The 23134-nt window shown below is 39.7% G+C and overlaps 1 protein-coding gene across 5 annotated transcripts in view; it reads right to left on the reverse strand.

Annotated features, from left to right (window-relative positions):
* Positions 1-287: 287 nt before the first annotated feature.
* SCUBE1 (signal peptide, CUB domain and EGF like domain containing 1) overlaps positions 288-23134 on the reverse strand; it is a 209482-nt gene continuing 186635 nt past the window's right edge. For 4 of the 5 annotated variants that reach the window (XM_062634870.1, XM_062634869.1, XM_062634873.1 and 1 more), the window contains 12 exons: positions 20985-21104; positions 19282-19374; positions 17611-17727; positions 15167-15325; positions 13922-14125; positions 12367-12528; positions 9038-9205; positions 7991-8152; positions 6326-6523; positions 5285-5437; positions 4159-4238; positions 288-3044 (listed from right to left, as the gene is read on the reverse strand). In XM_062634870.1, the coding sequence (XP_062490854.1) occupies positions 2892-3044; positions 4159-4238; positions 5285-5437; positions 6326-6523; positions 7991-8152; positions 9038-9205; positions 12367-12528; positions 13922-14125; positions 15167-15325; positions 17611-17727; positions 19282-19374; positions 20985-21104 (1769 nt within the window). In that variant the 3' untranslated portion in view covers positions 288-2891. The remainder of the gene's footprint in view (positions 3045-4158; positions 4239-5284; positions 5438-6325; positions 6524-7990; positions 8153-9037; positions 9206-12366; positions 12529-13921; positions 14126-15166; positions 15326-17610; positions 17728-19281; positions 19375-20984; positions 21105-23134) is intronic. The other variant, XM_062634872.1, reaches the window with a different exon arrangement.

Raw genomic sequence — 23134 nt, forward strand, 5'->3', positions numbered from 1 at the left:
ACTCACACTCTGAGGATGTCTGTCAGGATGAACTAATGTGTTGTAAGTAAGGGCAAGTGGTACCAGAGCTAAATGTAGCTGATCCCTCCTGTGTTCACCTCTCACAGCTCTACGAAAGCCCCACTAACAGGGGCCATGACCGGAACATGTCCCTCTTGTAGTCGCTAACACTGGATTCCAATATAGCTAAAGAACGTGGAAAATGCTAGTGGTTTCAGGATTTGTAAGGCAAGGACTTTCAGACCCACTTCAGAGAGGAGGTTTGTTCAGCTTGGCACCAGTGTCCAAATATGTGGGCTGTTAAGCAAAAATTTAACAAGGATTTTACTAAACTCACTGCACAGCATCAGGTTCCAAAGTTCACTCACTAAAGTTTGAAATACTAACGATCACTGCAAACCATTCAGCAAATGAGTAAGTTATTTTTCTCCATATCTTTCCTATCTTTTCCTTCATATGTTTCAGTAGAGTGGCTGCACTCCTGACCCATTCCGATCATTCTGAACTACCTGTCAGACTTTGGAATATTGTTCAGCTGAAGTAGTTTTTTAGCTATGCACTTTTACATAATTGAGTACCTAAAAAGATTTTTTGCCTTTTTAATTATTTTCCACAAATAACTCCTGTTAAATTAAAAAATACATACAACTTTCTTTTCATTCCAGACATGCACTGAGTCTAGGACTGCTGAGATGTACTCCTTCAAATGTCCACCTATAGTAACCCATGATGAATACTTAAAAAAGTAGTTTCAACATCCTCATAAAAGGTTAGGTTTAACAGCCTTTAACAAAGGACTTTTGTGGAGATGCTACATTTTAAAATGAGTGTTAATATATGAATATATATATATACTAAAGAGAAATTTGTCAAAGACCTAAGATCCATGAGTGGAAAAGATGAGTTGTCAGACCCCAAGTTGAACCTGTTCAGGCACAGAAAGAAAAAAACTATACTCTTCAATAGAAAAGGAAAGAAGGGAAGCAAAATTACAAGATGTCTAAGTAGGAAACCTCAACAGAATACTTAAGAAATGGAATATTCAACCACTTGTAGCCAACAGAAACCAGATTTGTAAATTTAAACAGTACTTGATCAAAGACAAATGTGTAACAAGTTAATCGTAACCACCCATAATGTATGTCTTTGAGAGCATTCAATCGTATGTTAAACTAAAGGGTAGATAGATATGCAGAAAAAACCCTGAACCCAACAGTGAAGCAAAATGGTGTGCTAGTCTCTTTCTGAGAGTATGCTAGTGTGATATTTACTCCATGTAATAAACTTGTAGGATCAAAAGGGAAAGTGATACACAAAAGGAAGGGACTTTAGAGTAAAGAGGCTGAAACAGTATTAAAAAAAGGCTACTCTCTCATTGAAATTATCTCCTGTGCTAGAAAACACAGGATTTATCATCCTCTGAAACCACCAGTACATGTCACTCCGTAAGGAAGGCCTGACCACGAGGCTAATGCTCTCTTGCAGCCCCTGTGGCTCCCATGGTTGCAATTCTGTGACAAACGGGAGTTGCAGGTCTCTGAAGACTGCAGGGCCTGCTTTCATCTGCAAAACTGTGTCCTGTTCACCCCTCACCTCCACAGAGCCTGGGCCTGTGACACAGGTCTATTCTCAGCATTTCAGAGGTGGCAGGTCCTACAGAAATTCCTCCTCAGTGAGGAGTTCCACCTCTCTGCATGTCATCCTCACGGTTAACTCTGTTGGTCTGCATATGAGGGGTGCCCAAAGAAGAGACAACAGCTGACCCCTTACTGGACAGCAGTTGCATCTTAACTGATGTTATTTCTCCTGGAATAATATTTGTCAAAAGAGACTGTCCCAGACTAAACCATTATCCAGTATTACAAAACTCCAAAAGGCTTCACTTTGTTGTAAACGGAAGTGACAAGTACTTGGAGAAGTCATTTAATCATCTAAGCAAAGTTACAAATAGATATGGGTAAATAGGGTGAGTGGGATTTAAGATTTAAGCATGAATAATATTTACAGTAACTAAAGATAACATTGCCAATGTACCCACAAATAGAAGTATATATTTATATATTTATATATTGTAATTAATTAGATGCTCTATTAACAGAAAGAAAAACAAGACTACTACTGCTGTTGTTCATTTCTCACCTATCCTATTGTAAATGCCTTCAAAGGGACCAATTGGTGTATGGAAATCCAGAGCTAAATCTGTTTCAGTGAAGTAACTGAGAGTGGCAAACCTCTGAAGAAGTTTAGAAGAGGACAGATAAAAACATTAGGAGGCCAGAACAAGGAACTCAAATCTCATGTAAGTCACAAAAAAAAATTATACATCTGTGGGGTTTTTTTTTCTTTTTTTTTCTTTTTTCCCTTTTGATGTCTACCTGGACAGAGGTTCCACTCAGCCTCAAAAGACAGATAGCAAAATTTAGATAGTTTTTTCTTCTAGAGATTCAAATATAAACTTCAAGTGCAATTCAAAATGCGAATTTTATACTACATACTTCTTTCTACAACAGAATTTATCTGCAGGTAGTTTAATCCAATTTGAAGAAATTCCTTCTTTGCTTGATTAAAGTTATTGTTGATGAAAAAGAAAAAGCTGGAAAGAATACTTTCTCTCTCATGTAATTTCAAATGGGAAGTGAAGATACACTAGTGCAGACAGAAATTTGGATTTTTCAACTAGATGTGCTCAAGGATGCACATTTTTTTTCTTTTGTAGTAAAAATCCCATTCAGAACATTGGCTTTGAATGCTTACATTATAGGTATTCTTCAATATACAACTGAAAACAAAGACTGCAAAAAAGAGCCTTCAAATTAGCAAATGTTTCTACTACAGAGAAAAGACAATATTTGACAGGAATGCAAAATAACCAACAATTGAATACCACTGGACTACTTGTATGGTCGTAGAAATCTGGAAACTTTTGATCGCAGTAGCTTTATAAATGATCTTGGAAACATCTCTTTTGACTCTTGTGCTGTGTACTTGAAATAGTTTTGTGGGTGTGCCAGTACATCAAAGAGAGCTTTAATCAGTTTCTTGTCCTGTGGGTGACAACATATATATTAGATAAAATTAGGGTCTGGATTCAGTGCCTGCACAGCTTTCAACATTAATGAACAACAATCAGGGTTTTTTTCAAAGCTTGATTCTGGGTACAGCACTGGAGGGCAACTACTCCATGTTACTGTGGAGTTTTATACTGATACATCTTTCTGCTGTGATGGACAGTTTTTTTGCAATTAGCATTCCTGGAAATCCCTGAGAGGGCAGCAGCTGGGTTAACCACAAACTGGTTGCAAAAGTTAGGCATTAGGACTGCAGATTGCCTCTGGCTGCCCTTCCAGCCTGCTCCATGCTGTTGTCCCTTCCCTCCTCAAGCAAGAGAGAAGGCTGGCCTTCCAGTGATGCTCAGCTCCTCTCCCGTACCTTGGTAAAGCCTTGGTTCAGAGCCTCAGCTGAGCCTGTGCCTGACCATATATATCCATTGCAGCTGGGACCTCAGCAACCTCAAAGCTCTAGTGAAAGAAGACTGGCAGGGCTGGCCAGGGGAGCTGGCTGACACTCAGTTCCTGTCCTTCCAAGTTGGATATTTACATGGCTGAATTTTGCTACCTGAACAGCCTTTTTTCAATTTGAATTAGTTAATTGTTAGAGGTGGCAGCCTAGCAACCTTCCTCCACAATTCTCTCCAGTGCATGGCTTGCACCTTTGGAAAACCATTTCATGGACAGCTTACAATGGGATATTATGGTTATGTCTTGTTGAGGCAGGTTGGTGATTGAGGCAAATACATTTCTTAAAGCACAGGAAATGCCAACTTAATGACTCATTTAAACACATGCCAGAAGGCAGGTCTTCAAACAATAGTTTCTTTATTCTTGGTTGACTAATTTTTCTAACATACAATCATATTAGCGTACCTTTACTTTAGCTCCTGATTCAGCAAAGGACTTAAGCATACGCTCAGCCCAGCTGAGCTACTGAGTCTGTGCTGCTCCAAATACAGGCATAAACTTCAGAAGGCAGTGAATTTAATTTGAGGTCACACTAAAGCTTTAAATATTGTGACCCTGTCAGGGTAGTGAGAAGTATCTTGGGAAAATATTTTGTAAAGGGAATTTTTGCTTAGCCTTGGATAAAACAGAACTTTCTCACCTTTAGAATTTCTTGATGATTTTCTGATGCATATAATCGTCCATCTCGAACAATGTCTTCTATTAGTTGTTGGTAATCCTCTGAAAAATAAAGATCAGATGAGTGCCTGTTTGTGACATCCTTTGGAAGGGTAATAGCCAGACATTAGTTAGAACTTCTCTTCAAGACAGTGGAAAAATTTAGTATCCAGTTAATTATTCCGTGTCTCTCAAGCTGCTGTAGTCTAATCTAAACACATTGAAATTTTTCACTGCTTTAGAACACTAATTTTGAATTACCCATATAAATACTAACAGCCCCAGAACACTACTCCCTTCAGATAATGTTTTATTATCTACGTTCTAGAGATGAAGAAACAGGACCAGGGATATAAAATAACTGTCAGAGGTTATATGTGAAGTCAGCAGTACAGCCAGAAGCAGATCCAGATTTCTGCCCTGAGAACAGCTATCATTTTGATTCCAGAATGACCAACTTAATCCAGGTTTTCTCATCATTCACAAAATTTCATTGGTGTTTGGAAAAGAGAAGAACTAACAGCTGCCAAAGGTACCACAGAAAAGTCTTTGTTTCATTAAAAGAGAAATCATCCCAAAGTCCAAAATACACAGCTTAATACATAATTTATGTGACAAACCAGGGTGTTTTAAAATGTGGATTTATGAAAGTGGTTACTGAAAGGATATTTCTTTTTGTATCACTTTTTTTTTCTTTCTCAGTTGGACTTGTGATTTTATTAATTTATAATTTTCAAAACTGGCTGTGTTACCAATAGGATTGATGAAGGGGCTTCCCAAAATGCACAGCAAATGTTATTCTCATTATTCATATGATAAATGTCAATTAAAAAGAGTCTTATTTAATTCAGTGGCATATGGCTTAAGCTTAAAGCATTCTGTGTAATGTGCTGTCCGTCCTTAAAGTATTGGAAAAAGTAACAAAAATAGAAATAGGTATTATTTCAAAGTCTTTGCAAGTAGTTTTAATGTAATTCTCTGGACTAAGAATGAGTTACATCAAGCTTTTCCTCTTCCTCTCTCCCTGTAATCAGTGTATGAGATGTTCTACAAGATGATTTTCTGCAATTCAGATATAACACAAAGGTGGAAAACAATGCAATTCTCACCATCGTAAGTCACGTAGGGGACCTGAAATCCTTTGCCACTGTTTCCTTCATTTGACTTGAACTGAATCCAGAGTTTCCTTGATCTTGAGGTAAATGCAATAGGTCTCTCATAAGTCTGACACGTTTCATATGTAGTGATTGAAGTAGGAGAAGCTAGAAAGAAGGTTAAATAAATAAATGTTCTTTATAAAATAACTTTTTTGCACCCTTCTTGGGAAGTGACAAATGTCAAATTGACACTATGCTTCTCAGCTGACATTCAGAGCAGAAGCTTCTTGTGATAGAAGGGATAGAAGAATCTTGGAGATTCAGCAACAGATCAGCAGCAGCTGGATGCCTGAACAGGACTGAAGGAGGAGTGCATCTCATTGGCGCCTTATATTCAGAAGTTGTTGAATTAACTTCCTAAAGACACAACACATAGAATCATAGACTCATAGACTAGTTAGGGTTGGGAAGGACCTTAAGATCATCTAGTTCCAACCCCCCTGCCATGGGCAGGGACACCTCACACTAAACCATGTCACCCAAGGCTCTGTCCAACCTGGCCTTGAACACTGCCAGGGATGGAGCATTCACAACTTCCCCACTCCTCATAAAATTGGGAAGACTTTGGATTTCCTGTGGGTGTCAGGTGTATCAACCTGTGTCACTGCCCAGATTTAGCAGTAACTGCAGTGCACACATACTTGCAAGGGCTACGTTAGAGTACAGCTTGTACAGATAACTCGAGAAAGCTCTCCCAGTATAACTTAGCATAGCTTTGTTGAGTTCAGTAATGGCAGTGATTTATCCCATGTCATAATTGGGCGAGACAGAAGCCCATTAACTGCTCCGTGATTCAGCCAAGACACTTCAATAATTAATATAAGTCTGTTGATTTTTATTGATACACTGTTCTGTTTTAACTTGCTGTGCCAAGTTCATTCAACAATCCTTTTAAAAACACTGGATAAATGAAGAGAGTTCTCCCTTCAGTATGAATTTTCCACTCAGCCAGTTTGCAGTAAATATTTCTATAGCCCAGGTCTGGCAACTTACCACTTTTTCTCATTACTAAAACGTCACCACATTCATCTTCAATTGGGAGAAATATCTCAGGTACTACGATGAGTATTCTCCTCTTTGGGGGTGGGTTTATATTCCAAATGCATTCAACATTAGCTGGGTAGTCTCCAGGATAGTTGGGCGATTCAATGTAGCCAGTATAATCACCAAGTTCTCCTCCACAGTGCTGGTCTGTGGACAAACATGAATTAGAATTTGTTTTAGCCCATTAGCTAATTTGGGGTGTTCTTCTAGATCTGTCAAGAGCAAGTCTAAACTCCTCCTTGTGGCTTTAGAAATGCATACATTCTCCAACTGCCTCTTTGTTTACCATGGAGAGCCTTTAAAGGAATACTTGATCTGCAGGGCTGTTCCAAATGATTTGCAAAACCTTAATTTCCAGTGTATAGGCTGATTGAACACATCATCCAGGCTGCTTTTAACACTTGATTAAGAAATGAACACAGGTAAGTGAACATGATACCACTGTGGAGGTTATCACAGAGTGGTTGCCACTGAGACCATCCTGAAATGCAGAAGGTATTCTGGTTTAACTTCACTTGGTTTTTAAGCTGATTTAGCTGAATGAGTGTGATGATCTTAATAGCCAACCTTATCTTAATTAAAGATTTGCCTGGCTTTATTTTAGATTAAACCAGTCAATAAAGAAGCTCCACTGATGGGTCAGTTTCACTTTCTGAGTTTTCAGATCTCCTATTGAATTTGCCACAGAAGCCTGATTCGGTAAGTTACTTAAGCTTGATCTTTCCAGGCCTAGTCATAAAACTGGATACATGTTCAAATATTTTGCTTAATCTAAGCCTCAGAGATCATGCAAGATCAGAAACTGACTTGCAAACAGGGAATATCTAAGACAGCAAAGTGACAAGGGTGGTTTTATTTTATAGGAAAATCATCAAACTTTTCAAATCCCTTACAAATATCTAATACAGTTAAATTACATTAGAAACGATGAAGGGCTTCAAAGGCACGTGGGACATAATCAGAATAAAAACTTATGACAGACTTGCACATGAATAGTTTGTTTAGATGATGCTACCTAATTATTATAGACACCTTCTCTTAAATTAGCATGGTAGAGATCAAAAAAATTGCTTGCCTAAAAGAATCAGTCATTCACAAAGATCAAACAAAATTGCACTGGAATCTTTGGGGATGTTTAAAATGGTAATTGAAGATAGGAGGCTGAGTACTGCAGAAATGCCTGTGAGAAGATTTCACTGTCATAAGTGATTAGCTGGTAGTTGCAGTATGCATGACCATCTCTCCCAGTATTTTATAATTATTATAAAATGGCAGTTGCTTTGATAGATGATACTGTGCTCTGCAGAGACATGGAGGAATATGCATCACTGCAAGATCCCTTACAAGATCTGGGACCCCAAAAGTTCTGTACCTTTAACTTGCTGCTGGCACTGTGCCAAATTACATTAAAGCTCAACCAGTCACATGCATCAGGTGGTAGTTTTCCAGGTTTTTTTCTCATTGTTTTCCCAATTTTTACTATTCCTTCTGACAATAGGTGAATGCTAACTAGCAATTAGAGAATTGAAGTCCAGCCTGACAGCTGGAACCTTCAAGCTGCAGTTCAGATCTGAAGATATGCATCATCTCACAACTTGTATAAAAGTAACTTACTTTTGCAATGCGTAACATTAGTGGAACCATCAAAATCTGTACTTGTGTTCCCAGGGCAGGTGATGCAGTAGTTTTGACCAAACTCAGGCTGGTATGTTCCCACAGGGCATCGGATACATCTGTGTGTTGTGGAGTTGTAGTAGTGCCCAGGAGAACAATGAACTGTAAGGTATGAGATGTGTTATTTTCAGGAAGTAACGATCTTCAATGCACAGAAAACTTTCTTCTACCCTGGATATATACCTCACAGTCCCAGTTCTGCAATATACTTACTAGGCCAGAAAAAGCAAAAGAAGACAACAGCTCCCTGTGTTTTGCATTACAAACGACCTTCTAACTAGAATTATGTTCCAAAGACTAGAGCTAAACCCTTACAAACTAGTAAACATGCTACATTTGTCTCTGCATTTAATACAGTGTTTTCCAATAAGTTTGTAATAAATGGAAGCTGATACGTATCTGCCTAAGCAATAAAAATGCCTTTCACACTAGCGGGAGAGATGTTTCTATCAGTGTCTGTTTGCCAGGGCCACCATGTCATTCCAGTAGCTACACCAACATTCATTTGAACAGATTCCTTCTTCAGCCTTTGCACTGGAAGTTGACATTATAGAACACACAACGTGTTGTGTGCTTACAGTTTCTAGCCCATTAATAATCAGTCCTTCATGTAACTTCTGTAGTGTTTAGTTTTTCTCATTTGATAAATAAAAATATACAGGATGTGAAAGCTTAAGCATTATCTAATGCAAGTTTGTCTTATTTCTTGCCATGCAGTGGGGCTGATTCACTCAACAGTTGCCATGCTGACCCCATACCTGCCCATGGTAATTCCAAAGAAAGCTATAAAGCCAGTTCAGTCTCTGCAAACTCGGGAAATGATCCCTAGTTGATAGATTTCCCAACCATTTATTTTACTTATACACTGTGTTTTTACATGCAGTGACTGTGTTTGGTTTGGGACCTTTCAAAGCCCCTTGGTATTAAAGATTACAAATAGAAGGGCAAGCAGCAGGAATATGAATTATGGAAAGATTACAAATTTACCTTTGGTTTCACAGTCTTGAAAGGAAACAGCACCTTCATACTTGGTCACAAGCCCACCGCCACATGGAAAGCAGAGGGTCCTTCCTGGTTCAGGCTGGTATGTACCAAGAGGACAGACTCTACAAGGTTTAAAACCATCTGAAGAATAGTGCCCAGGAGAACACTGCCCTAGAAATTGAAAATGATCATCTGTATCAGTGAGCCAACTTTTCTGGACAAAGTATAAAACCCACCAGTAGTTAGCAAAGCTTCCTTTAACTTAAACACATGACAGCAAGACACCTGCGGATCAAATTCTACTCTTACCTGCTGGTTTTGTATTCTTCCTGTAGCTGCTTCCTAAAACCAGCACCAGTAAATACCACTGGTAGCTCTTTGCTACCTATGTTTCTGTTTGCCGTTTTTTTTGCTTTTTAGCAAGGGCTTTATAAAGACGTTAGAACTTTGTGCTTTCACCAAGTCTCTCATCTGAGAATTTCAAAGCACTTTGTAGGAAAAAATTAAATTTTGCACTATATCTGTGGAGCAAATAATTGTGTGGGTTTTTTGTGGTTTTTTTGTTTGTTTTTTTTTTTTTTTTTGTATCTCCATTTTATAGATATAGAAGCAGTAGATCATGGGATTTACCAGACTGGATGGGACCAGTCCAGCACCCTGTCTATGAGAACAGCTGACATCAGCAGCTTTCCAGGTAGCTGTGAAAACTAGTGCTTGTCAGAAGCTCTGGTCTGTGTAAAGTGAAGCATTTTGTGAATAAGTCTACTGAAAGATACAACCTGGTTTCCAGATTTGCTCTCCAAGCAGTTTCTGATAGGCATTTATTTGGTTTGGTTCTTGCTAGCTTAAGTACTTTACTCTTTGACAACCTTCCTGAGAATCAGGATGTCAAGTTTTTTAAGATTATGGCATTAATGCTTATCTTCATACCACTCCAGCCTGGGAGACCAGCACTTTGAGATGTATGGTGTTCCCCAAGGTTGCCTAATCCCAAGTTTGTAATTTAGCTTCCCTGAGAACTGAACAGCAGGTGGAAACAACTGGCTTGAAAATCTGAAAGTTCTGAGAGCTATAGTTGGGGTTGGGTTTTCTTAAGAACCCCAATACTTGCTGGGAGATAAATGCTGGGGCATCTAGTAACTGGGGTAACTTGCCACTTTAGATGAACTAGAACTCTTGAACAAAAGCAAAGTTCAAGTTCTGTTCATACAAAAAGGTCAAACTGCTATGGACACCTGTGGGATTTAGTTGCACTTCCATCCCAGCTGGCTGGAATATGACTGTACAAGCTGGCTATTGTGACACAGACCTCTGAGAAATACTATGATATTGAAGACAGTTCTGCTATTGTTTTTGTAGCAAGACTGACCCATCTGCTTTGGTCCAGTTTCTCACTGGGCTTTTAACATGAAGGCAGTTAATGAAGCGTGGATTTGGATCTTGATTTTAATGTGAACATTAAGCACCTGTGAGGTGTGGCTTACAGACATCCTTTTAAAGAAGAGGTACAGTTAGGTTTTAGAACTGCTAAATACCTGATGCTTTCAACATGAATATGTCTCAGTCTTTACCTGTATATCAGAGTGAGATAACTTGCTCCCTTGCTTTCTGTATTGAAAATGCAAAAAAAAAAAAGAAAAAAAATAGATCTCAGGGGATTTCTCTGAGAAATGCCCCAAATGGCTAGGTTTTCTATTCTGTTTGGCCTTGGACCTACATGGATGCCATGTAAATTAACTACCACAGCATGTTATTCACTTGCAGCTCCAACTCGGAGTTCTACACAACAGGCACTTAAAACCTTTTTCCATACCTGTTGTATGTGCCTCACCTGTAGGGGTGAGGATTTCAGTCATACCTTATTTGTTACCACACAGGCATTACTGCTCCAGAAGATATGATGCAAAAATGCTGTTGCTTACATGTGGTGAGTGCATTTCTAACAATATCTGTGTTCATCAAAATACACTGTTTCATCACATATGCTGCCACATTTTATGGAGACATACTGATTTTGATAAAATCTTTGACAGGCAGGTTTATGAAGTGCAAAGCATATTGGACTTCTTCCCTTGCCACTTTCAGAGAAAGGGAAAAGCAGAGAGTTGAGCAGAAAACCAGACTGTTGTGATCTGACAGCAAACATTTTGAGACAGATCCACTCTGCAAAAATAATCAGATGGGTTTCTTTTTGTTGTTGTGCAGAACAGTAATTCAAACACAAGCCTTGAAACAAACCAGTCTTTTTCCTGCAGTTCACATGCCACTTTGGTCAGTATACTATAGTCAACTTTTAGAAACTCAGATTTGATTTTGGTAATCTGTTCTTGTTGGATTTTGGATAAATACAAATCAACATAACAAAGATGCACTGGCATTTCAACAATTTTCCTGTAATAGCTCCTTCGTACAGCAAATCAGCAAAATCTACCATATGTTTGGACTGGAGACTCTAGAGTTATTTTTTATTCACTGGATGGGGAAAAAGTGGCAGTTTCTCAAGTGACATTCGTTGTATGTTCACTGTAGATATCCTTGAAGCAAGCATTAATGTAAATTACATGAATGAATTTTAAAGTTAGAACTTGCATGGCAGATAGGACAGATTTCTTTCAAAGTCAAATTATCTGCTAAAAATTAGATTTTGCTCATTTGTAATGAAATAAGGTAAAGAAAATAATTAACAGTTGTGTCTTAAAACCTTATCTTGATCAAGTTATAACAGAAGCACAGCTCACTTCTGAGACCAGGTATTATCATAATTATGATCTCATTTATGCATCATGAAATAGAGTCAGAGATACTACATCACTTGCCAAAAGCTACAGTGAATTCAAGCAGCACTGAAACTTGCAGTCATTAGCTCTGAGTCCAGGTTATAGATCCTTGCAGCGCAACTATCTCAAAATTATGATTGCTGCTAATTAGACCAGGTAAACTGCATCTCATGCAAAACATTTTAATCAACAGGTTCATTAGACTCACCAATACCAGTCCAAAGTAATCCATCCCTTTGGCTCACAGTATACCTGACGAGTCCTTACAAGTTAAGGTATGGCCAGATTCCATACCTGACTTGAAGCAAAGTGCTTTGCTTGGCTTGCTCATTTCCATACCATAATTCACATTGCTGTAGCAGGTCCCATCTTCTTGTCAGCAATGTCAGTGGATTGAACAAGCCAAAACATTTGGCGTGTTGCTTGTAAGTGCACAGAGATTTCTTCTGTTACCTTTACAAGACAGAAGTGTGGAAGGCTCTCCCCTCTTTTAGCCTCCATGCCTCACATGGTGTGTGGCAACACCTAACCCTCTTATAATCAAATGAAACTTGCCTCCACATTCTGACACATTCCGGGCGCCCGCTACGCCCTGTCCATCATTACTTGGGCAGGGCTCACAGGTAAGTTGACCTTCTGTGTCTTGGTATGTTCCTGGTGAGCAAGGAACGCACTGATTATGTTCTCCGCTATAAAAGGTGCCCGTGCTGCAGGTAACTGAGAAAAGAAAAGGGGAATCTACATAAGGACTTCCATTTTGATCACATTATTTGCCTTCATATCAAACATTTAGAGAAGATGGATCTCTTTGGCCTCAGTATTACAGTGGCGTATATTTTCCATATGTTAGTCCAGGATCCTCACCTAATGTAAACAGGCCCATCTCCACTGCGGTCTAGGTCAGTTTACATCAGGGCTTGGTCCTTCTATTGTTTAAACTATTAAATGGCATTGTACTGCATTGAAGTGTTCATCAGAAATATGTTGTTAATAAAGCTGATGCGGTCTAAAAACCTTGCAGTTTAATTAAAATAGCGGTGCATAACACATGGGAAGTGATGTGAATTTACATGTTGTTTTTATGGCAGATGACTACAAGAAGTCTGTCTCCTGAGGTCCAGTCTAGAGACTTCTCTGACGGCAGTGTATCCCATGTAATTTTTTATGTCTCTTGACACTCAAATACCCCAACTGGAAAGTGTTTTAAATACAGATATGAATACACGTGCTTTTCCTGCTGCAACAGGGCACATAACTCGATTAAACATTTTTCTCTGCTGGGTATGGGTCGTTAAAATGTACAGGTATCTAGACACTAATAGCAACTCTTTCAATAGCTTCTAAATCACTGTTCCTCTGTAATGAAAACAGCCTCTGAACCAACTCATTAAAGGCACCTATCAGATCTGCACTCAACTATTTCTGTGTGCTTGTAAATAACTTGGTGTTTAAAAGCAGCTGGGAAAACAGATATGCTGATTTTGAAAAGATGATAAGGAAACTTGCCATACTGAGAGCTGCCATTAATAGGTTTGCACTAGCACTTTGCCCCTAGTTACCTTTGCACTAGCACCTTTACCTCTAGTAAAGCACTAGAGCCTGATAATCTGGGAAAAGCTTAAAGAAATTAGGTATTTTACATAAAGTTAAAACAGATTTTTTTTTTTCTTTTTTTTTAATTAGACCTCTTGAATGATAAATACAAATATATCCATGGGTCACAGATTACTTGGTAGTAAGGAGTGTGAGAGAGGTGACCATGGCATCTGGGTAAATACCATATTATTGTTCTACAGAATGGTAATTATGTTTTCATAAGATGCTGGGAGCAACTGAGAACTAATTGCCAACATTGTCTTGTGGTAGGCCTTGATATATACCAGCTGACAGCATGGGAATGTAGCCACAGACATGTTTCTTTTCTTTTCCTGCAACCATTTCATGAACTCCCTTCAAAGTCTTACTAACTGCCAGTGGTTCATGCATATATGTTGAGTGATACTGATTGAAATCATGTTATCTCACAGATTCCCTGCCTGGCTCACTAGGGACAAGCTCATTTTGGATTGCTTATTTTGGGGGATATGCTGAATAGGTTATTGGAACTTACCACATTTTCCATCCTGCAGCACTTGCCCTGTACTGCAAGCTTCATGCCCTTCAGTAGCTTTAGCTGGCTTCTGAGCCACTTCATATTCTGTCCCAGAAAACTGAATGTAAAATTGCTGTTTATTAATAGATTTCCTCAATGTTTTGATTGCAGTTTGCAGCTTCTGCTCCATCCTTTTCCGAACACAGTCAATGTTACAGGTGTCTAGATGGGAAATGATAACAAAACTAGAAGCAATTGAGATTCATGTTTAAAACAAGGCGCTTAACAAAAAGCTGAGCCTGCAACACACCATGACACCTCTATTTGTTTCACTGTCTTCTCTGTATCAATTGTAAAAGCAGCTGACTGTATTCAAAATCAGGCCTTTTAAAGGGATAAGACAGTAGCTGAGGTCCATCAAACTGAGTTTCATGGCCTTGTAAGGGCACACTGAGTGCTGGCATCTTATTGTTAGCATTAAAAAATCAGCGTACACTGAGTGCATGCACAGGAAAAGGGCTGCAGCAAGCATCAATCTCCCTGTGTTGTACTTCCAGATAATGCTTTCAGTCTGCCACCACTACTGTTTCTGAATTTGATCTGCCTGTGCTCTACTCATTTGATCAGGAATCCTTCACATTTCTCTAACAAAGAAAGGTACTTTCTGGCACGATTACTCTTTGAATCAGTTGCCTAGTGAGGTACCCCTCAGGGTTAACAAACCGACCTTTGAGGACTGATGTGTTTATAGAATTCAGCCCACATTTTCTTTGGCCAGATTTTATAGCATAATATTACAGCTCATGAATAACTTGAAGCAATTTTTTTTCTTTCTACAGTTTGTTATGAAAACATGAGTTTTCCAAATGTGTAATAAAAATGCTTGATTCTCAGACTGAAGTTTCAGCAACATATATTTTGGAGCCTATTTTTATCATTGTTGTTGCAGAACTTCTACCTAGTCCTTACATTCTCTGTGCATCAATTAGCACTTCTGTTTAAAGAAATCAGACTAAATTAAAGTACATGACTTAAGGCTTTGAAGGAATTTTGCTGCAGGTTCAATCTTTGTTCCTTCATCTTAATTTCATACCCGATTCCTTTCAATTAAATCTGTGAAAATATGAGTTTGGAAAGGCTGCTGAATGAAGCTTGTGCTAAAAAGTTTGCATGATAGGTTGATGAAATAGCATCAAAGAGATTCTAACCACACACAAAGGAACTGAATTCTGATTTCTCTCCACAGACAGATCTTTCACAAACCTGAAACTTCTTCCGACTTCATCTCCACTTCAAACTCTGCGGTGATATGGGATACCTCTTTTGATGGGGACTTACGGCCTCGACGTTTTTTCTTAGAGGAATCACACTTGAGATTCACAAAGGTCACCTGGCAGTTGTCTGTACAAGGGAATTGACCTCCTTTGCATAAGAGAAGCAACACAGAAAAGAAATCAAGTAGCAAAGTAGCAAGTGACAGGCTAATAAGCGGTATCTCAGCTGGGTTATCATGAGTGCAGTGACAAGCTTCACAGCATTTCATGCACATTGTGAGACACCTCCTTCTCTGTGCAATTTTGGGTTTGTTAGTGAATGCAGGGTGTGAAAACACAGTGTGGTGGTGCTCAGCTGCACAGTGGTACCTCTAATGCCTACAATTGCCTGTCCTTTTTCTGCATAAGACTTAGAAAGTTCTTTACAGAGATTTTCTAAGACCAACAGTACTATGTATTTGATGGTTAAACAAAGCAAGACAGTCAATTTTCATAAATTCATGAGAGTGGCAGGCCTAGGCCTCTAGAAAATACCAGCTGGTATTCTATCTCTTTCAGCAATCGCCAGATATCAGAGGTTTTAAAACATTTGATTGGGAGGTTATGAAACTATATTGGAAGGCTTTATCTGAGGGGAAGTCACAGAATCATTTTGGTTGGAAAAGACCCTTAAGATCATTTAGTCCAACCATTAACCTAACACTGCCAAGTCCATCACTAAACCGTGTACCTAAGTGCCACATCTATACATCTTTTAAACACCCTCAGGGATGGGGACTCCACCACCTCCCTAGAAAGCCTGTTTCAGTGCCTGAGAACCCTTTTGATGAAGGCTTTTTTCCTAATATCCAATCTAAACCTCCCCTGGCACAACTTGCGGCTGTTTCATCTTATCACAAGCAGAGGAACTGAATGCTGTTGCCAATTATGTGGAAAAGGCCATAATCCACTGGGGCATAATCACATGAGCATTCTTTCCCTATATAAAGAAATCTTAGTGAAAAACATCCTTTTTCTGATCGGCAATGGACCTTCCAGGTCAGGGAGAAATTTCTAGCAGTCAGGCCACCAGGAGGATTTCATTTCAAGCGTGTGGTTGTATTATGTAATCTTTCTGTTAGACTCAAAAGTTTAGATGACATAATAAAAACAAAGCAAAGCAAAGGACAAGGCTATGAATCCACAAAATACATTCCCATGGTGACTGCATGACTTTAAAAATGAGTCTGAAAAACAAATCTTATTAAAAGAAGAAAATCCCTAACGACAAGGTAAGCATCTTGACAACTGAGACTCGTTTTAAGTGGGTACTTGGAAAATTAGAGTCATAGATGTCTAGATTTCAGGGTAAAGATAAAATACGAGTCTATATTTAAAAAATCAAATCTTTAAACCATTAGTTTTTTTTTTAGGATACCTATTTTTTACTCTCCTCTGTTCAGGGCTTATATATGACTCCTCACTCTCTAGCAAAAGTGGTGGTGAGGCAGAGTCACAACAGTAGAAGTTTGCTGTATGCTGTTACGTTGCAATTACACCAATACTGTGTATTAAAGTCTGGAAAATTTTGAATTAATATTAAATTTAAATTAATTCCAAATACTTTTAAGCTGTGGAAATGCACAGCAGTAACACCCAAACACTCTTTAACTGTCCCTGTCATAGTATCAAGGGGATAGTGGACAAGAAATAAATGTCATGAAGATCTGTTCAATACACATAACTTTTCAAGTATCTTTCTTATCCAACTTCAAAAATGATGTTAGAAAACAATAAAACCACATGCCCAGTCATACTGAATTTTAAGAACATTTGATTACTTTGATTCATCCTCACATAAGCTTTTTTTTAATTTCAGAGTTTTGGTAATTATGTCTAACTCTTTTAAATTTTTTTTCTAACATTATAACTACTCACTCCAACATAAGAAAAGATCTAAGGCTGCGTAGCACCAGAGCTGAATTATAACTTCACCATTTAGGGCTTATCTTTGCTGCTGCAAATACTACAGATACTAATCCAGAATAAAGCAAATAAATAACATCTTTTGTTTTCTTTCATAAACCACACTTGGGAAAACTAAACCAAAGCAAACAGGCATTGTTTCACACAACTTCACACAGGTCACAGCTTTTTGCCTCAGGATATTTCTTCTATTACCAGTGCTAGAAAAAGGCTCAGCTGAATTCCAAACTCATGTACTTGTGAACAAAGATTTTTCAAAGCACCTGGTGACATTTCAATACTGTCAAATCCAAACCCAAGGCAATGTTCAGCTAGTGTGTGAACCTTGGCCTGAACTTAAATTCAGATCCAAATATGACAAACATTGTTTTTTTTTCCTGTCTGCAGTATGAAAACAAAATAGGCAAACAAGCAAGCAAGCAAACGAAAAATTAGAGTGCTGTTTACATGTTAGAAGAAACCACATACCTAAACCAGCTTGCTTCCCAGAATCTTTTGTTTTTTCTTTGCTGCGAGGTCGTAAATGGCATTTTGCATCCTTAATTTTAAAACGAGCCTTCTGCTTGATTGGAGGGGCTAATGAATCTGTTGACGTAAAATAAAAAAGCTATCATTTGGGATGCAATGAAATGAAATCTGAAACTCGTTTTTAAAAACAGACTCAGAAGACTTCTAGTGACACAGAAAAGACACAGCCCAAGAGTTACACACTTTGTACAAGAATATCCATCTCTATAAGTTAATATTTTTTGCATAAGCACTTATTCTTGAGGCCATGAAGATCAATGAACTTGCTGGTGTCACACATGCACTGCACACAGGCTTCCCCTCCAACAGGCCTGCACATCTTTGTGGAATTTGCGCCAATTTGTCTGTTACTATGAAAAAGAGTAATTCCTGCCTTTTTTTTTCCTGACTCTGTCTGTGACTTCCCATGTTACTTGGCTGTGTTCTGCTCTTGGTAATACCAACCAGGAATAAGATTAATTTAGGGAAGCTACACTGTTGGCAGTTGAAAACCATCCAAAGGAAACATTTTTATTTGACTGTGGTCTATGGCTTGCAAGCTTTATTCTTCGGCTTTAAATCCAAGCCAGTTACGTCTTGTGACTTTAAAGGCTGTTATATAGCCGCGCACCACTTAGGAAATGTGGCTGCTGGCTGACTTCCTTGCAGAGTCCATGGTGGAAAAGGCTGGGCCTGGCCCATCACCTGCCAGCCACTGTAGGCTGCCTATGGGACCTGGAGCAGGTGGAGAGGTGGCTGCAGGTAAGTGCTGCAGCGTGGGTCCCTCTTTCCTTGGGAGGGCTTTGCCAAACTAGGACTGTAGAGGTAGCATGCGCCTGTGCCACAGGCAGACATATCTGCTCCCCTGTTACTGCACTCCTCAGCATCGCACCTCCTCACACATTACAAATATGTAAGAAATACATGGTTAGAGATCTGGCAAACTGGAGAGAAGTACAGCAGATAATCATACATAAAGTGAGATGACACTTCCCACTGCTGGGTGCTGTTCAAGGTGCTTCTAATTTTGCCAGACCTCAACCATTTTGAGCTGAACTTTATTTTATGCTGAGTATCAGCTTTAAGACACATTTTGAAATGTCTCTGCAAACATAATCCAGCCATTTCTGAGAACAAGATAAATGAAGCAGTATGTGCTCATAAAAATCTCATAACCTTTTTATTGGGAATCCCCAGTAGGAGGATCTATGTTCCTAAGGAAGGGCTTTGCAGGCAAGGCTTGGAACCCGCAATAGCCTTCTGCTCTTGCGCTACTGATGGGCCCCTCTGGCTCACTTCCAAGCCTGGGAAGAAATGCCATTTTGATATGCTTGCTATTGCCTTGCTGAACTATGGAAAGTAAATTATTCTATATATCTGTCACTACTGAATACATCTCAAACCTCCACCACTCCTGTACTGATGTACCAACACATGCCACACCGGAAGGCAACTGTGTACTCTCCGCCCCTCAAGGAGAGGATGCAGAAAAGCAAGTGTGCACGTGATGGAACACAGGATACCTTAATTCTGGTCTTGTGTAACTTGAGTGCTGTAGGTCTTGCAACCCCTAAATGGTCTGGAGGACCTCCATGTCCTACCTCCTGGACAGGCGAGCAGGAGAGCACCTACCTGCGCAGCTGGGCAGCGTTGCATTGCGTTTCTGCTGAGCTTTGCCTTGCTGGACAGGAACGCCACAGCTCAGCGTGTAGCTGTTCTCCGAATCTGCAGGGCAGAACGCAGTGTCAGCACGTGTGGCAACAGTCTCTCAAAGCATCTGCTCTCTTGTCACCCCCCCAGCATTAATCTTCGACAAACTGATTAATACTGCTAAATAAGGAGGCGTTTTAAGTGCTGAACTTGATTTCAAATAGCTGAAATAGCTTGCCAGAGGCTATGCGTCACTGTTGACTGCAAGTTCTGTTTCTTCCAGCACTGAAATGTTACATTTTATAAACAATTTGGCATGCGGTTAGCTGCAAATGATTCCATGCTGCCCAAGTAGAAAATAGTTTGTGTTTGTCCATGGCAGAATCCTTGTGCTTTGATCATCTCTTTAACTTAAAAAATAAACCATGTACTTTCATAATAATTCTAGCTCCCGACTCTGACAGAACTTATTGGCAGAAACAAAACCTAATGTACTTAGAACCATAACAGGGTTAACATATTGCACAGATAAAACTGTGTATTGGTGCATACAAATTAGATAAATGCATGGTTCCACTAATCCCTGATAAACTGAAAATAAAGTGTGAACAGCTCTACTTCACATAATGCCAGGACTAATAGTCCTTAGACTATTAGTACAAAAAGTAGAAATATTCTTGTGGAAAATAATCCTTTGTCTGAACCAGAACATGCATGAAAAAGCAGTAGCAATCCCCTTCCCCACCTGCCCTGCAAAACTGTAGATGAAAATTGCCTGGAGCCAATGATACAAAGCAGGCAGAAGATGAAATGCATGAATTTCTACAAACAACACTCTGCTAAACTACTACCAGGAAAATGTATTAAAACTCAGCAACCACAGCAGATAATACTGAGAGATTCTTTTTGCCATATAGCCTCCTGAGACACATTTAGTTGCATCCATTTTGTATGAGACAGTAAGACTGTTTTAAAGGTGTCGATAGGTCATCCTTTGCTCCACGGTGCCCCTGGCTGAGCTGATAGAAGTTTTATGCCACCCCAGCTGGTCTGGGAGCCTGATCATGTGCTGTGGCAGCCACAGCATTAAATTTCCCAGTGTGTCCTACTGGTCCTTTCCTGCTCCTGTCTCAGAACGTGCTCACCAGGATGAGTTCCTCCCAGGGCACTCTCTGCTTTGGGACGTGTTTCTGCTCCTGCTCAATCACAGTTACAGGGTATTTCAGGCCATGATGCAAAGCTCATTTTAAAAAGATGCCTGGATGGGCACAGGGGACTTCACTCAAAGCTGAGAAACCCGGTACTGAAAATCAGCAGGAATCCACTGGAATCAACTGTCAATTTTTTTTCTCCCTCGCTTTTGACACAGCAGTTCAATACATTAAAATTTTTCTTTCGCACCTTGCTGGCTAAAGTAGACACATCTCAGGTTTTTGTTAGAAATTCCCCACCCCTCCAAATGACACCTCAAATTAAACAACGAAGGGCCAAAACTCTAATGTAAGTGGTAATCAGCTCTTCTATTTAGTGATGTACTTATCTGGCCCAGTTCAAGCTATAATGATGTTTTTGCTCATTTACAATTGTCCAGAACAAAAACTGAATGTAAGAACTGCAAACACATTGGCAGAGGAAAATCATCAAGTCACATTCTATACTTAGGAGCACAAACGTTTTGTACAAACCTGGAACAAAAAGAGTATTGGATGGGCAGGACAGGAAGCAGCTTTCTATGCCTCCTGTCTTACTACACACTAGCTGAGCCTTGGGAGCTGGTTTGGCATTCGGGAGACATTTCACCATCTCTGAGGAGAGAAAAAAGAGAAATGAAAAAAAAATCAGACACTACCCAACCCAGTTCCGTGTGCATCCACTTGCGTACAGTGCTGAGGAAAGGAAAGTGGAAACAAAGCAAAATCACAAGCTCAGTTAGGGAGAAAGTATCTGGATCTTCAGCTTAGACTTGAAAATTAAAATCCTTCACAGTTTTTGACCTAAACTCTTGATCAATCTTTCCCTCCTATGCTTCACTTAAGGACTGTTCAGGTCCAAGATCTGCACTCTGGAAGGCAGGTTTCTCTAAGTACAAGGACAATTCTGTGTGCATATCTTGATCTCAGAAGCAACAGGTAATATTAATGACCTGAGATGTCCTTTCCTCCCTTTTGGAGGCAACAGCTCTCCGATTTAACAGGCCAACTACCAACCACGCACAGGAGTCACCCTCACAAGGATCTGTTTATTTAGATGACTGCAAAAGTGGTATTTTCCACTTCTCTGACTCTCAAAGACTTTCTACTTTTAGCTCCATGCTGTAGCCTCTGGAAGTAGAAAACTTCCCAGCCAGGCAGGCATGAGGCAGGAGATTCTGGGATGGAGATTGGTAGTCCCACCAGTCCTTTCAGCCACTGCTGAAATGCTGCAAGCAGTGATAGAAGAGACAGTGACACACAGAGACATCAGCCATTTCTCATCAACATCCACCACATGAGGCACGTTGCAGTTTCTGCAATGGAAATACCCAGCTTCTTCTCTTGGCTTCATGGCAGGATGAAGACAGAGTATCCTGCAGGTCTCAAACTGCTCTTATTTGGGTAAGGGACTGTTTGTGTTTTAGCTGAAACTACAGAAAGTTGTAATGAATTGTTGGACCAGTCTCTGCCCTTCACCCTGAGATGATGGTATGCCACTAATAATTATAATCCTTTACTTATTTTGACATCTTTTGGGACTGAATTGTTACTTAAGTACATTCTGCTCCACACAAATGATGAGGTTCCTTCAGCTGGCAGGTGCCATCACTACTGGCATTGAGGCACTTCCCTCCTTTCCACCAGAGATTTAATCTCTGCACTGACTGTAGGCCAAGTGTAGCTGGGCACAGCTTCAAGCAGGTATTTCACACTGCATCAGCTGGTTAAACCTCAGCTAGGTGTCTGTAAAACAGTTCTTGCTTCAGCCACTTCAGCCTGTTCAGGTATATATGCTTTTTCCCTGACTGTTCCTTGCTGCTTCTTCCAAACATGGTCACCTTACAAGATGGACGTGCCTGACTCTTGTTTTGCTCATGGCTGACTGTGCTACTGAAAATGTCATTTTTCCTGTCAGCTTACCACTGAACCGCACCAAGGGAGACCAAAGCTGCAGCAGCCAGACTGGCTTGGATCTGCCAGCATTTGGGAAAAGCCCAGTAAAGCTGGGATAAAACAGGGCAATTCAAGTGTGGTAGCTGTAATGAGCCTTGCCTGGTTTGGCTTGAGTGCAGAGGACGGGTCCCAGCAGCCACCAGCTGGCTCACATCCCTGGCCTCACTGGTTAAGTATAAATACATACAAGCCCCTTAAACACACCTGATCTTCACATCTTTAATACGGGAATAATCATCCTCCACTTACTTCCCTCCTAAGGTCTTTTATGTGGCTTTGGTGACGGTTTTAAAGTATTTGTTTCTTTGGACTGAGGAAACAATACAAGCGCAAAGTGTCATTGCTGAGCAAAAGAGGATTTTTTTAACTGCAAATACCTCCAAATCATGTGGCATTCAGGATCACTAAATATCATTCTACTTCTTTTTTGTGCTTTTATAACAATATAGAATGCAGTTGCCTCTAAACAATGATGGTAATAAAGGCAAGTGATCAGCAGGGAGATGACACTCATTTTAAGCCTCATTGAATTCATCAAATAAAACAGTGTATACCAACAGAGAAGTGTTCTATTTTCTATCTTCTGAGTATTACAAATAATGAAGAGAAATTTACAACTAGGAAAATATTTTCAACCAGCCTCTTACCATGGGAACAGCATTCTTAGCAGGCTGAAAGGGAATATAGCA

This window comes from Pezoporus occidentalis, unplaced genomic scaffold (assembly GCF_034315485.1).
Source record: "Pezoporus occidentalis ecotype Australia unplaced genomic scaffold, CSIRO_AGI_Poc_V1 ctg44, whole genome shotgun sequence".
In the NCBI taxonomy this organism is placed as follows: domain Eukaryota; kingdom Metazoa; phylum Chordata; class Aves; order Psittaciformes; family Psittacidae; genus Pezoporus; species Pezoporus occidentalis.